The sequence below is a fragment of the Squalius cephalus genome, assembly GCF_949319135.1.
Source record: "Squalius cephalus genome assembly, chromosome: 21".
NCBI lineage: Eukaryota > Metazoa > Chordata > Actinopteri > Cypriniformes > Leuciscidae > Squalius > Squalius cephalus.
In genome coordinates, this window is record NC_137142.1 from 7,995,012 (window position 1) to 8,012,124 (window position 17,113).

A 17,113-nucleotide genomic window follows, 5' to 3' on the forward strand; every position below is an offset into this window, starting at 1 on the left:
TGTAGCACAGGCATAGATGGAGTGGGGAAAAACAGTATATAGCCTAGATCAGTATAGCAACAAGAAATGATGTCACATCTTAAAAGCCCAATTTTACGTTTTTAAATCAACCTTGCCATCTCTCTTCCGATCACCACAGCAACAAAGTTATTCTTGGTGGTTTGCTGCATGTACTTTTTATAGATTCAAACCACTCACTTATCAGTTAGAGAACTCAGAGGCTGTTATAATGTTAAGTGTGAAACTTAAGAAAGGTAATACTTATGCAGTACATTTCCATGTCCCTATTGTATATGTCTTAATATATTGGATTTAATGGTAACACTATAATAACTGCACACTATTAATCATTAGCTATGCATTAGTAAACAGTTAATTCATCATTTATAAAGCATTAATAGACATTAATAAGCAGTTTATAAATACAGCTATAAATGCTTTATTCTTGATTTATAAGCATATCTATAATGTGTTTAATAATTGTATTTTCATACTTTATTAATGATAAATGTATCATTTCTAACTGAAGTATTGCATTATTTACAAACCAGTTAGTTAGGAGTTGTCAGTGGTTCATAAGATCACTTAGAAAGTGTGAGTAAATGATTAATAAACTATTTAAATGCACATTCATACATCTTAAATGTGTCTATGTTCTGTATCAGTGTTGTGTTTGTTTCCTTTTTCTGTTTAGAAGATAAATGAGCCTTTAAATCTCCTTTGTAAATGCTTTACGAGGCATAACTAGTCCTCACTTTAGATGAGCTCACAAAAATAGTTTACTGACCACAACTAAATGAACCATGAATTAAAGTAAAAATACATGTTAATAAAGCAATTATTAACACACTAAGTATTATTATATGTCTGAATAATATGATGTATGAATGTAGATTTAAATAGTTTATTAATCATTTACTTACTCTTTCTAAGTGATATTATGAATCAATGACAACTCCTAAATAACTGTTTTTTAAATAATGCAATACTTCATTTAAAAATGATAAATTGATAATTAATAAACACATTATAGATATGCTTATAAATCAAGAATAAAGCATTTATAGCTGTATTTATAAACTGCTTATTAATGTCTATTAATGCTTTATAAAGGATGAATTAACTGTTTACTAATGCTTAACTATAGCGTGCAGTTATTATAAAGTGTTACCGTTCACATATACTAAAAATGTTTAAACATGGACATCACATGAGTTATTTTTCTTTTATCACAATATCAAAATAATGTCAACATAGGGGTACATTTATCTAAAATGTATATTTGTTTAATATAAATACTCCAAATACAACAAGCACATAAGAGGGAAAGGTACTGGATAACAGGAAAGATCCAGAAGAGCTCAGTGTATTGATAATAACAGCAATAAGTCCCGTTCACACCAAGAACGATAGCGATAAAGATATAGTTCTAAAAATCATTTAAAATATATAGGAATAGCAGAGTCCAAACCACAACTGTAACGATAACGGCACAGAGAAATGATATCGTTGGAATCACTTTCAGAATGATTTTTTTCCAGCTGATGAACGATAAAAACATTGACAGCCAATCAGAATCCATCCTGCTTTAAAGAGCTCGAGCATTTAAAGCGGCAGACGACAAAACTGCAGCGCGCTTATAATAAACAGAACATTATCGTGCATTAGTGCTGACGCTAATATAGTTATCGCTATAGTTATCTTTATAGCTATTGTTCTTGGTGTGAACCTGCCTTTATTCTGTACTAATATAGCTACAATAAAGAATGACCTTGGTTTCAGTGGCTGAGAATATCCTGAGCACACAGAGGATCTATTACAAACTCTACACAACCGCCAGACACAAACTGTGCTGCTAATCAATATAAAACACATTATTTCCCCTTAATCCTTACCAACACCTAGACAGTAGAGTATTATACACTGTTTTTGCACGGATCACCTCTGGTGCTATAATGTGTGACTAGAAAGTACAGGCTTCCGCAAAAGTTGCAGTCAATAGATCAATAATAGGATTTGCTCCCCATGTGCGAAGGGAACAGATCCTTGAGGGAAGCTTTTATTGAGCCTGTGAGATTAGAAAGTGATGTGATCAGGAAAACCAAACACTCCATTAAGGATAATTACACTACAGTGAGTGTTAAGAGGGACCAATTACACCATCCGTCAGAGAATAGATGCCAGACATGCCTTTAATTACCAAGGCATTTGGACTAAAATTACGTCTCCATTACAATTCAGTCTGGATGTACCTCTGTTATTGCAGGTTGATGTCTTGGCAATTACTAAATGATCAATCAGTAAGCAATTGCAACTCAGCTGAAGACCACAAGTGTACAATGAGTGGACACAACTATATTGGTATTATATCTGTTTTTCTCATTTACTCACTTTCATGTCGCCCAAAACCCATATGACTCCCCTAGAACACAAAAGGAGAAATTTAGAAGAATCTCTCCTTTTAGGTGTTCTTTTGCATAGCATGTGAATGAGGGGGAAAAAAAAAAACCTTCAACTTCCAGTCCATTCACCTTGTGTGCTCTGAAATCTTCTTTGCATTTTCGCATATTCAAACTTAGCATGTTGCATTTGGTTTAGAGGAACATGAGAACATTGTTAGTTTTGGAGAATGACAGCGTTTTTCCCCCTTCACTTTCTTTTGTACAGAAAAGAGCAACATCATCATTCTCAAAAACATCTCCTTGTGTTCCACAGAGAAAAGAAAGTATTTTGGGCTTGGAACAACAGAATTTTTTTTGTTAATTCTTCCAATTAGAAACACATTTACAACTAAACAAGCACACCACTTTTGCTTGTTGCCTGTTATTTAGTTTCATAAAAACTGACCTCTTTGGAGAGGCGTGTAAAAAGATCTCCCCCTCTGAGAAAGTCCAATATAAGATACAACTTTCCTTCTGTCTGAAATGCTGTGGGGGAAAAACAACAAAGGTGACATTTAAGCAGTATTTTTCTTTATCAAAAGTTTAAATAAAAAATGCTGTTGGAAAAGATATTTTGAAACTGTAGTTTACCAAGTTGCATGCCACTCAAAATTTAAATGCTACAGTCAAACTACTGGCAATCTGTTTTTAAGTAAATAATGATATAAATTATTTTTTTTACAATCAGACAGCATCAAACTTGAACACTAAAGATTACATGATGGCTCATTACTGTAAAGACTACAGCATTATGAAAACATCTGACCTACTGCCATACAACTGAAGAATGTAGTTAAGTTTAAAGGCATTGCATGTTGTAAGTCACTCTACAAAATTGCCTGTTTGTCATTGAATTAGAGCATAGGGGGTTCAGAAATTGATGTTCTTGTGTAAATGTTTGTGTTCTGTTGTTTACAATCTCCTCCTGAGAGAACAACTCACCATAGTGGAGTTTGACAATGAAGGGATGATTCACTTCTGCGAGAATGTCTCGTTCCATTTTCGATCTCACTCTGTCCCGCACTTAAAATGCATAGAGATAAAACAGAGAGACAAAAAGACATGTGAATGTTTCAACTCATTAATTCTCATTCATTCCCTTGGCAAAAACAACACAAGTGCACAATGTATCGCAAAATGCAGAACATGAGACATGTATATTGATTTATGTTCATATTGATATTCAATCATATTGATTTTCTAAAGTGCATAAAAATAATCTGAAGAATCTGTGACCCTTGTATAATTTACTTAGGACATTACCAGATCTTGCTTAACCAACTATTGGCGATTGGGTTAACAGGTTTATTTGACCATAAATAACTGGAATATGATCAAATTTTTATATTAGCTTTTATAGTTGATATAAAATTTTAATGTGCAAGTCAAAGTGGTAAAACTAATAATAATTGGTCTCCTTGTTCCATATTGTGGGCTTGACATTTCACAGCTGCAATCTTGTATCTAATTACTTAGTTTGGATATGCAGATGTTTATACAAATGTTGTATTATAGTGGTTATTAAACATGAAAAATTCTAAATTAAGAAGAAATCGGATATGGGTGTTTAGACATAAGTGAGATTACTAGATACACCATATGCACAAAAGTATTGGGACATCTGACCATTACACCAAAAGGGACTGTAATGACATTTCATTCTAAATACATTGACATTAATATGGAGTTGGTCCCCGCTTTGCAGCTATAACAGTTTCCACTCTTCTGGGAAGGCTTTCCACAAGATTTTGGGTGTTTCTATGCAAATTTTTGCCCATTCATCCAGAAGAGCATTTGTGAGGTCAGGAACTGATGTTGGACGAGAAGGCCGGGCTCGCAATCAGTTCATCTCAACAGTGTTTGATGGGGATGATTTCAGGACTCTGTGCGGGCCAGTCAAGTTCTTCCACACTAAACTCATCCAACCATGTCTTTATGGACCTTGCTTTATGTACTGGGGCACAGCCGTGCTGGAATAGCAAAGTGCCTTCCCCAAACTGTTGGAAGCATAGCATTGTGTAAAATGTATTGGTATGCTGAAGCATTAAAGTTTTCCTTCACTGGAAGTAAGGGGCCTAGACCAACCCCTGAAAAACAGCCCCATTACCATTACCATTACCATTGTCATACCCAGACTCACCCATCAGACTGCCAAACAGAGAAGTGTGATCCATTACTCCACATAACACCTTTCCACTACTCCAGACTCCAGTGACAGCGTGTGTTTTACACTTCTCCATCCGACACTTGGCATTGTACTTGGTGATGTGAGGCCTAAATGCAGCTGTTCGGCCATGGAAACCCATTCCATGAAGCTTCACAGACAACATTGCTAGAACTGCCCAGTTTTACAGATTTGCCTAATACAAAATTAGGAAGATCAGACCCTTTCTATCGCTACACAACTCCTTGTCCAAGCTATTCTTCTATCCAGACTGGACTATTGTAATGCCCTCTTGGCAGGCCTTCCAGCATCCACTGTCAAACATCTGTAACTGATCAAGAATGCAGCAGCAAGAGTGGTCTTTAACAAGCAGAAGAGAGCGCATGTCACACCTCTCCATCAATTTGCACTGGTTCCCAATAGCCGCTCGCATCAAATTCAAGGCACTGATGTTCGCCTACAGAACAACCACTGGCTCTGCAGCCCTATACCTAAACTCACTAATTCAATGTGCCCTCCAGAAGCTTGCGTTCTGCAAGTGAATGACGCCTTCTGATGCCATCCCAAAGAGGCACTAAATCACTTTCACGGGCCTTTACCTTTACTTTATCTGTTCCAAGCTATTCTATTCTATTTCTATTTCAATTTCTATCTATTATTATTTTTTATTTTTTTTAAATGCTACGTTTACTGTGCTAGACTAACTGGTACTAGTCACAGCACTTACATATTATTGCCATTTTGTTGATTTGATTGCTTCTATTGTTCTCCTCATTTGTAAGTCTCTTCGAATAAAAGCGTCTGATAAATGACTAAATGAAAATGTAATGTAAATGCTCTGTGCCAGATACAATTCAAAAGGGACTTAAAAAGGGACTTTGGATGGCAGTGAAAGAAAGATTTTTTCTCATTAAAAAAAAGTCAGAGTTATACAGTAATCTGAACAGTGAAGTGTGTAGTTTTTGTTCCACTAGCATAACCAAAGCAAAATAATTACAAAATGAATGACAGGTTTCAAACACATCTGTTATTGTTGTGCCATACATGCAGTCCGACTCCAGCCATTTGTTGAGTCATTGCCACCGTGTCAGGCTGGACACTCAAACAAACAGCTTTGTTATCTTTATAAAGTCAATGTTTACATGAATGAAATACTCTACGGTGACCGGGAGGGGACATGTTCGGTTCACTTAGTTTTGTCGTGACCACAACATATAAAATCGTGGGAACGTGATAATATGTTATTGCCACAAGATATTAATTCGTGTGAACGTCATATTAAGTCGTGGGAACATGATAATAAATCGTGGCCTCGAGATCATATGTTGAGGGAACGATATCTATTTCTCGTGGCCACGAGTTATGTTGAGGGTACCACACCGGTCACTACTGTAACCATATACAGCAGTCGGAGATGGAGATGACTGATGAAATAACATTTTACTTTGAATTAGGAATGTCATATAAAGATATAGTGTGGTCTCTGGCATTAAGACATGGGTACGTTATAAGTGAAAGACACTTGAAGCGCATTCTTAAGTTGAATGGGCTTTTTCGTCTGAAATTTGCTGGCTTGAATGAAATACTCGGGTCACGAATAAAGTCCCGTTTTAGGCAATAAACAAAAACAAATTATGAGAAACTTAAATTAACAAGTAACAAAGTAAATTATGACCGGGGTAAAAGGAGGAGCCCGTATCGCATGTGAAGATTAGGTTCCCACATGTTATAAAACTGGTACTGCCAGTCGGAGATCACAAAAATTAACATTAAAGAGGTGTGTGAACTTGCAAGTACGATGTCAGGCACTGTAATTTGCTCTGGCCCCCTTCCTGTTCGCCGGAGTGATGAGATAGTTAGTAGATTGTCCTCACTCAATCGCTGGCTGTCAAAGTGGTGTCCCCAAAATAATACAGAATTCATAGACAATTGGAAAAGTTTTTGGGGCAGACCTGACCTGTTGAAAAGAGATGGTATTCATCCCTCCTGGGATGGTGCTGCTCTTCTCTCTAGTAATATGGCACATAGTCTTAGAGCTCAAACATGACAATCTGGGGCTCAGGTCAGGAAGCAGACAGACTGGCTAAACCGACCGTCTACTAGCTGTCTCACGTCACCAAGGTCAGATAAATCCCATCACAAAGAGCCTCTTTCATCTAGATATCATCATATAGAGACTGTGTCTGTTCCCCGAATTAGGACATACAAAAAACTCCTAAACCCATTCAAGGGTAAAAATTTAATTGATGTTCAACAAATAAAAAACAGATATAATACGGATGAACAAATGATAAAGCTCGGGTTGCTGAATATTCGATCCCTTACTTCAAAAGCACTTATTGTTAATGATATGATTACAGACTATAATCTAGATGTGCTGTGTTTGACAGAAACCTGGCTAAAACCAGACAATTATATTACTTTAAATGAGTCCACCCCGCAAGATAACTGTTATAAACATGAGCCTCGTCTGAAAGGCAAAGGGGGAGGTGTTGCTGTAATTTATAGTAATATCTTCAGAATTACTGAGAAGGTTTATTTTGAATATAATTCTTTTGAAGTGTTGTTGCTTAATGTAACATTATCTAGTGTAAATGATAAATCACGTTTGAGATGTGTGCTGGCTACTGTATACAGGCCACCAGGGCACCATACAGACTTTATCAAAGAATTTGCTGACTTTCTATCAGAGTTAGTATTGGCTGCAGATAAAGTCCTAATTGTTGGTGATTTTAATATACATGTGGATAACGAAAAAGATGCATTGGGATTGGCATTTAAAGATATTCTGAACTCAATTGGAGTTAGACAACACGTGTCAGGACCTACTCATCGTCGTAATCATACTCTAGATCTAATATTATCACATGGAATCAATGTTGATGCCGTTGAAATTCTGCAGCAGAGCGATGACATCTCAGATCATTATTTAGTGTCGTGTAAACTTCCTTTAGCCAAGGCTGCAAAGCCGACTCCGTGTTACAAATATGTTAGACCTATCACTTCTGCCACTAAAGATAGCTTTATCAATAATCTTCCTGATCAGTTTCATCATCTCAGCATCCCGGATAGCTAAGAAGAACTAGATATTGCGACAGAAACTCTTAACTCTCCAGCACTTTAGACACAGTTGCTCCTTTGCGCTTAAAGAAGATTAAAGAAAATAGTCCAACGCCGTGGTACAATGAGCACACTCAGGCCCTTAAGAGAGCAGCCAGAAAAATGGAGCGCAACTGGAAGAAAACAAAACTAGAGGTATTTTGCATTTCATTGAAAGACAGTTCGATTGCGTACAGAAAGGCCTTAAAAGCTGCTAGATCTGCTTATTTTTCAAACCTATTAGAAGAAAATAAACAAAACCCTAGGTATTTATTTTAAATTGTGGCTAAACTAATGCAAAATAAATCTTCAACCCCAGATGTTTCCAAGCAGCACAGCAGTAATGACTTTATGAACTTCTTTACTAACAAGATTGATAATATCAGGGAGAAAATTATAACTATGCAACCGTCTAGTACAGTATCGCATCAGGCAGTGCATTGTAGTGTCCTTGAAGAAAAATTTGATTCATTCGTTGCTATAGGAGAGGAAGAATTTACTAAACTTGTTAAATCATCTAAATCGACAACATGTATGTTAGACCCTGCACCGACTAAGCTACTGAAAGAGATGCTCCCAGAGATCATAGATCCTCTTCTTAATATCATTAATTTGTCTTTGTCACTAGGATATGTACCGAAAACTTTTAAGCTAGCTATGATTAAACCGCTTGTTAAAAAACCGCAACTTGATCCTACAGAATTATTTAATTACAGGCCGATCTCGAATCTACCTTTTCTGTCAAAGATACTAGAAAAGGCAGTATCCTCACAACTATGTTCCTTTTTAGAAAGAAATGATATCTGTGAAGATTTTCAGTCAGGATTTAGACCGTACCATAGTACCAAGACAGCTCTCGTTAGAGTCACAAATGATTTGCTCCTATCATCCGATCGTGGTTGTATCTCGCTATTAATGTTACTCGATCTAAGTGCTGCATTTGACACTATCGACCATAACATTCTTTTAAATAGACTTGGCATTAGTGGAATTGCACTAGCATGGTTTAAATCATACTTATCTGACCGTTATCAGTTTGTAGCAGTAAATGAAGAGATGTCTCATCGATCACAAGTTCAGTATGGCGTACCACAAGGCTCAGTACTAGGACCGCTGCTGTTCACTCTGTACATGCTACCATTAGGAGATATCATTAGGAAGCATGGCATTAGTTTTCACTGTTATGCTGATGATACTCAGCTCTATATTTCTTCAAAACCTAACAAAACTTACCAATTCACAAAATTAACGGAATGCATAGGTGATATAAAAAATTGGATGACTAGCAATTTCCTACTACAGAGATTCTAATTATTAGACAAAAAACTTCCTCACGTAATAACCTAGAATACTGTCTAACACTTGATGGCTGCTCTGTTAAGTCTTCGTCGTCTGTTAGGAACCTGGGTGTGCTATTTGATACCAATCTTTCATTTGAAAGTCACGTGTCTAGTATCTGTAAAACCGCATTCTTCCATCTTACATCTTCCATTAAAAATATATCTAAATTATGCCATATGCTCTCAGTGACAAATGCGGAACAGTTAGTTCATGCGTTCATGACCTCAAGGCTAGATAATTGTAATGCTCTACTGGGTGGTTGCCCTGCACGCTTGATAAAACTACAGCTGGTCCAAAACGCAGCAGCTCGAGTTCTTACCAGAACCAGGAAGTATGACCATATTAGCCCGGTTCTGTCAACACTGCATTGGCTCCCTATTAAACATCGCATAAATTTTAAAATATTGCTGATTACTTACAAAGCACTAAATGGTTTAGCTCCGCAGTACTTGAGCGAGCTCTTAACGCATTATAGTCCTTCACGTCTATTGCGATCTCAAAATTCCGGCCAGTTAATAATACCTAGAATATCAAAATCGACTGCTGGCGGTAGATCCTTTCCCTATTTAGCACCAAAACTTCGGAACAGTCTTCCTACCATTGTCCGGGAAGCAGACACACTCTGTCAGTTCAAAGCTAGATTAAAGACACATCTCTTTGACCTAGCATTCACATAATACATTATAGACTTCTATAATTCAATGTTAGGCTGCATAGATTAGGTCAGCTGGAACCGGGAACACTTCCCATAAATCCTGATGCACTCGTTACATCATAAGAAGAATGGCATCTACACTAATTTTAGTGTCTTTGTTTATCCCGAGGTTTTCCCGCAGCCTGCCGGATCCAGGCCGTATCCAGATCTGATGAAGGACCTTCGCCTGGACCCGATGTCAACGCAGTGCTGAAGTGCCAACTAGTCTCTCCCTATGGAGGATCCCTTTACCACTCTACAGATAAAGCGTTGTCGGAAAATTCATTTCGCGTACCTACCCCGAAGTGACAAAATAAAATAAAAGTCTGTACCAAATTTATAAGGAAGGACCAGTACTTTGTTTAGGCTTGGTCTGTAGGGAATTCCAAACCTGCGCACATATATTCAAAAGCACATAACTATAGAACCAATTCTTAATGTGCATGTGAACACCATCAGCGTTTATCACAGGTTCACGTTTAAAGTCTGTGTAGAGAGCATGGTGTCGTCCTAGCGGCCCCTAATTTAATAACAAATGATCGTTGCGACGGAAGCGAATCAATCAAAACTAACTTTAGCTGGAAAATATCTTTATTAAAGCTACACTGTGTGATTTTTACCCCCATCTAGCGGTGAAATTGTATATGACTACCCAGTGAATATTAGTTTCTGTTCCTCTCAATTCCGAGGGCGTTTTAGCTCCTACGGTGGCCGTATTATTCCAAGATTAACATGGCTTCCAGTTATTGACTTCGTCCATGACAATAATAAACAATACGTCTAAAATGAATAAAACTACAGGACAGGTAAACGTCACCCTTGGAATCGGCTATCCCAGCATAATCAGATTAGGCTAATGTTACAATGTGTACAAAGTAAAAGCAATTAAAAATAAAATAACTAAAATTTACAGTGTCCTTTTTTTATATAGCTTAAAAAATTGCGCCTTTAAAACTATTCATCACCTGTGATCCGTCGCAGCACAGATTTATGTTACAAGGTAAACAATACTTTTTCACCATTGACGCGAGGATGAAGTTATACTAGAGGTCGTTCTGGCGTTATGCACAACCATGCTATGGTTAGACAAGCAACTATAAAACTTCGAATTTACACAAATGAATTACAACAGGCTGAATTACCTGTCGAGAAGAAAGCAGGCAACCTCGGCGTCCGTTTTAAAATCTTTTCTCCTCATGAGCTCTTTCCATCTGGGAAAAGTTACTCCAATATTGACTATGGTCTTGCTGATTTGTCTGTCGCGTTGACGTTTTAATTCTCTCTTTCAAATGTGAGTACGCACGCACGCACACTATCTTTCAAATCTGCCGGCACTCGCGAGCTCGCGAGTAATCTCCCCCTCGCATTCGTCACGGTGTCACTGAGTGAAAAACGCAAAAGGCGAAGCTTGAATTTACAGGTATGTCCCTCTTTGGCTAATGTAGTTTCAAGATGGAGGGGCAACATGGCGACCGGCATTCGAACCCCTCACCCGTATGTACTTTCAATGGCAGATTATAAACTTAAGAGAATACTTTATTACTTGAAAGAAGTAAATATACATTAATGAGCACATATATTTTTGAAAGAACTAAGTGTTTTTTGCTAAGAATCAACTAAAAAAGTTACACAGTGTAGCTTTAAAGAACCGCTATAAAGCCAAAACAATCTCTGTTACCCTAAATTATACGTTTGTCTCTGTAAAGCTGCTTTGAAACAATCTACATTGTTAAAAGCACTATATAAATGAGGATGAGGATGACTTGGTAGCCACGAGAAACGGATGTTGTTCGCTCAACATACGATCTCGTGCCCACGAGATATTATAACGTTCCCACGACTTAATATCACGTTCCCACGAGTTTATATGTTGTGGCCACGACAAAACTAAGTGAACCAAACATGTCCCCTCCCAGTCACCGTAATACTCACATAGTAGTTGTCTTAGCACATTTTAACATCTAAAAATACATACTTCACCTTTAAGCCTGCAGGACTTAACTACAAACCTTTGACAAGTTTCAAAACAAAAGCAGCATGATGGATGTTGTATTCACACAGGATGCTTTACTCTGAATGGTTTGTCTTATTTAACAGCTGCAGCATTGCTGCGGTCTAACAGTGAGGTGCCACAGTCACTGATACTGTTATTTTCATTCACAAGTGCATGAAGAACTTGCACAACATCCTCCGCTGAGAGCAAAGACTTTAGTAAGTAACCATGGTTACATTGAGTGAATAAGTTATGTGGGTTGTGAACAGGTTGTGAAATAGATTACCACTCCAAACTGAGCATTATGAATCACTACGATAACTGCTTAAATTTGTGTTTGTTGTGTAAAAACAAAGGGATGAATCACAAAAATGAATACAGTAAATGATGAGGAAAGTCAGTTAGCTGCTTAAGACTTCAGGTTTACCTGCTTAGTTAATTTCTGAGATTATTTCATTTTCTTTCTTCCAGGGAAGCTGATAAGTATACCCTACTGAAAAACCATTAATTCCGAAAAATCACCTAGCTGTCTGAGTGGGACCTTTTTCCCATGTTAAACAATTTGATGATTCAGACACCCTTTAAAAATCAACCAGAGAGCACTTGCAGGCCTCCTAGCAGCTTAGCTATGACTCACAGGTTAGATGTCATGCTGAGCTGAAATAATAACTGCAGGTTTTACATCAGGTTTTACCAGGGAGAGATCGACAAATGTAAGGCACACAAATTATAGGGTATACATCATTATTCAGATCACATAATAAAAGGGCTGAAGTATCTTTTACCTTTTAGTGTTGCCTTTTTTAAGACCTTCATGGCATAGAGTTGTCCTGTATCTGAACCTTTGATTTTTCTCACCAAGAACACCTGTAAATGAAAAGTAAGGTCAACACCCCATAATATTCACATCTAAGTCTGTGTCCAGGGGCTGTGAAGATCCAAAAAGAGCGAAATATGAAAATATATAACATGACAGTACATGTGACAGCTTTGTGTGAAGACTGAAAGACAATTTTTTTTTTTGGGGGGGGGGGGGGGGGGTATTCCTGTATGTATGTAGCCAGCATTTAAATGTTAACAGTCTTCTTCACACAAAGGCAGAGCTCGAAGTGGGCCAGGATGCACTGGTACGCAGTACAGGCACTTCTGTATTTTAAGCTGTAGCATACCCTCACTTTTCTTGTGTACGATACCAGCACTTCTCACATATTGCAGCATTCACCCCTCATCACACTACTGTTTTCCTCAAGTGGAAACAGAATGTAGAGACTCTTTAGAAATTGTTATTTTCATTTGAAAATGTAATTTTTTAATTAAAATGTATTAATGTTTATGTGGCATTAGATTAACATCATGCAAAGAAATGATAAAAGACACAATCACACTGTAGAAATTATTTGCTGTTTTAAATTAAAGTAGCCTTACCTGGTTGCCTTAAAATTTTGAGTTCATTTAAACAAAAAATTTGAGTTGATACAAACTGTTGATTCAAAATCTGAAACAGAAACTCAAAATATTAGGTTATCTGAACATAACATAAGATTTTGTTATCTTTGTGAAGCAAAGATTTGTGGGGGTAGGGGGAGTACCAGCACTTTATTTTTTCCACTTCAAGCTCTGCACAAAGGTATCATATTGGTTCTGAAGACTTACACCATGTCCCAACCTGATGTGATGTGATAAGATTCCAGTGATAAGCAATTTATTTGTCCACACCAGGTGCGACATGGCTATGAGACACGACAAATGATGTTTAATCAACAAAGTCCGGGAGGAGCACGTTCAGATAATCAACCAAATTAGCATGGGAAGAGCACGTTCAGTTAATCAACTCGATTAGCACAAGGAGGTATATATACAGAAGACATATCTCTGTCCCACGACAGTTTTTCAGCATCCCTCCACCACACCATCTCCTCACTCCTAACTACTAACTATTCCTATCCCAGCCTGGGGTACTATTCCGATTTCGGAGCCCTCCCCTTGGACAGCACGGCAAATACGCATAACCTTCACTCTATCTGATTATGTAAGTGTGAACTTGTGAAAATCAATCATAAATCACAGGTAATCAGAAGAGTGTGTGGGTGGAGTCTCTCTGCAAGAGCACTGCGCTCTCAACGAAATGGGTAAGTGCATAATCAAATTCATACATGTTATTATTAAAAAACATAATGGGTGACTGATACAATCTTTGTCATTAAATATATTGTTTGTTCACATTGAGTTCACACTTCACAGTTTGAACGTTTTTGTTCTGAGGTGAATTATCAATTATCGCTTTCAGTATGGATATAAAGATCACGCAAAATGACATTCAAACTTACATTAAACATTAAATAAAGCACATAATCAGTACCTGAGATTATCATGTCATAATTTATATGTTGTTTTTCCAGCTGCAAATTCACAGAAATAGAAACCGTTTCTAAAACAGATTTGTTGCATATTGCCATCAAGGCTGTGGTTAGGACAAAAACTATGATTAACAAAATCAGAAAAGATACCTTTTATCACGTTTGCGGTCTCAAGTCTTGTCTGGTCAGGACATGGTGTTAGAAAATGTTTCGTATGATACTTTGTGTCATTTTTCCAATTTTGAACATGCCTGACATATTTTGTGTTCATAGAAGAAGAAAAGAAAAAACAGGTTTGGGATTAAATGGGAGTAAATACTGAATGAATGTCAAAAAACTAGTGAGCTAAGGCAACATCCTAATTAAAATGGAACTTGAGTGATCAATTTGAAACATTCTAGATAGGAAGCAAATAGCAGAAGACAACTCACAATTGATTTCAATGGAATTTGGCATTAGCATGTTGCTAACAATGCAGTATTCTACTATGCAAAAATGCATAAATATTAGGTAAACATTTTTTTTTCTGTTGATACTTTTCAGTATTGTATGAATTATAAGTATATTCATAATCAACATTTCTCATGTTGTCCACCACCTTTGCCTTTTCTGCTTAAAAATAGATGCGATGCTGACTTAAATTTTCTCCAAAGGTATCTCTGATTATGCGGCCTATCTTATTGGAAGGCCTTTGTGTCGAGAGTGTCATTATGATGTCTTTTTAATGCTGCCTACATGAAGCTTAGGTTTTAGAACAGGCAGGAAATTTCAAGATAATAATTTAAAACTATGTAATGTAAATCCTGCAACAACTGATCCTCTCTTTCTAAACCTTTTCCCATCCCAAAGTACACTCAGGTCAACTGAAGGGTTTATAAGGACACAGAAAAGGGTTTTACATCCATTACCCCAAACCTGAACACCACTTGCATTAACAAAATTAATTCCAAACAAATAGCACACATAATCTTAGTTATCGGAAGCAGTCTGCATAACAGTAACACACAGAGGATAAATCAGATGCAGCATTTTTAAAGCTCACCTTTCCATAGGAGCCTTGACCCAACACCTTGAGCAGCTCGAACTGCGACGGGTCTGCTTTCTCAAAGCCCTCTTTCACATGATCGCTGATATCAAATTCCTTTAAGATGCTGTCGTCCTGCAAAGGCAACAGATGGCACAGCTCAGAGAGAAATAAACAAATGCTTTTGCCATGTTTAAGCATATTTGGCAATATGATGCCAGCAGGGATTATGAATAACAGTAGTAAACAGGTCAGGAAAAAAGGTGCAGATGGTGTGATCAGTAGTGCATGAGTCTCATTGCCATATTCATTTAATAGGGTCTCTCTCATAAAGCAAATGACAAATATTAAAGTGTGCAATATACAAATAATAAGAATCACAGGTACTTTAAAATTACTGAACGCAAAAAGCAGATCCATCTGGAATGCAGAAAGATCCACAGATTTCAGTAGAATTAGAAAACCTTTTCATTTACAAACATCTACACGTACCTTTATCCTTGACTGTTTTTTTTTTTTTTTTCAAAAGTATTTTGGCTAATTTGATAATACTTTGAGCTACCAACAGTTGTAGAGTATGGTGGCATACACTGCCAGTTTGCAGTACTAACTTAAACTGTATAGCAACTGCCAATTGCTCATTATAATGAGAATTCAAACTGCAGTCGGGTAGAAGTTGTTCTTCAGTTAGATTTGATGACATGATATCACTTTCCTGAAGGCCGAAAGGCAGAACAGATTATGGCCAGGACGATTATAGGATCTTGAATAATGGATTAGGATTTTCTTTTAGCTGGAGACGATGTGGATCAATAAATGACAGATCTTGTTTCCTAGGCGCTTGACAGTAAAGGAAGAAAAGATCTACCACTGCTTTCGATTCATTGGCACTTTCATATAATGTATTCAGTAGATTTTTTCCTCAAACTTGGTACAGAAAATGTAGCAAAAGTCTGCAGATTTTTTTTTTTTTTTCTGGGCCTGATGAAAAGTTATGAAATTTCATAAAGCACAACGGCATTAGTATGGAAGCTTGTTTCCGCCACAAAATAAAACATTTTAAAAGATAATTGCGACTTTTTATCTCACAATTGCGAGTTTACATCTCGCAATTCTGACTTTATTTCTCAGAATTGCGAGATATAAGGTCAGAATTGCGTGAAATAAAGTCGCAATTGCGTGTTATAAAGTCAGAATTGGGAGATATAAACTTGCAATTGCGTGTTATAAAGTCAGAATTGCGTGTTATAAAGTCAGAATTCTGTTATAAAGTCTCGCAATTGCAACTTTATATCACGCAATTCTGACTTTATAACACATAATTGCGAGTTTATATCTCGCAATTCTGACATCTTTTCTCAGAATTGTGAGATATAAACTCACAATTGTGAGATATAAAGTCCAATTCTAAGGAAAAAAAGACAGGTTTTTTTTTTTTTTTTACCTCAGAATAGTTTGTATCTCACAATTCTGACTTTATAACACGCAATTGCGACTTTATATCATGCAATTCTGACTTTATATCTCGCAATTGCGACTTTATTTCTCAGAATTGCGACTTTATATCTCCCAATTGCGACTTTATTTCTCAGAATTGCTACTTTATATCTCGCAATTGCGACTTTATTTCTTTATTCGCAATTCTAAGAAAAAAAGTCACATTTCTGACTTGATATATCGCAATTGTGAGAAAAAAAGTCAGAATTGTGAGATAAAAAGTCGCAATTATTATTATTTATTTATTATTCAGTGGCGGAAACAAGCTTCCATACATTAGGGATATTATGTTTATTAAAAAAAAAATCATACATGACATGACACCTTCATATCTGGTAGTAATAGACCCTTAAAGGCCCACTGAAGTGCCTTGGAACGCACAGATTTGTATGATGCGTTGACGTAATTTCCATTGAAACAGGAAGCTAAGGCGGGACATATTGATTGGCTCCTCCCCCTTTTCAAATAGCCAATAGCGTTTAGTTTACTCGCATAGACTGCGA

At 36.9% G+C, this 17,113-nt stretch overlaps 1 protein-coding gene across 1 annotated transcript in view; it reads right to left on the reverse strand.

Moving 5' to 3' along the window:
- rps6ka2 (ribosomal protein S6 kinase, polypeptide 2) overlaps positions 1-17,113 on the reverse strand; it is a 74,315-nt gene that overhangs the window by 44,574 nt on the left and 12,628 nt on the right. Inside the window, exons 2-5 of the mRNA XM_079855137.1 lie at positions 15,132-15,248; positions 12,518-12,599; positions 3,384-3,464; positions 2,848-2,927 (exon numbers count right to left, since the gene is read on the reverse strand). Of these exons, the coding sequence (XP_079711263.1) occupies positions 2,848-2,927; positions 3,384-3,464; positions 12,518-12,599; positions 15,132-15,248 (360 nt within the window). The remainder of the gene's footprint in view (positions 1-2,847; positions 2,928-3,383; positions 3,465-12,517; positions 12,600-15,131; positions 15,249-17,113) is intronic.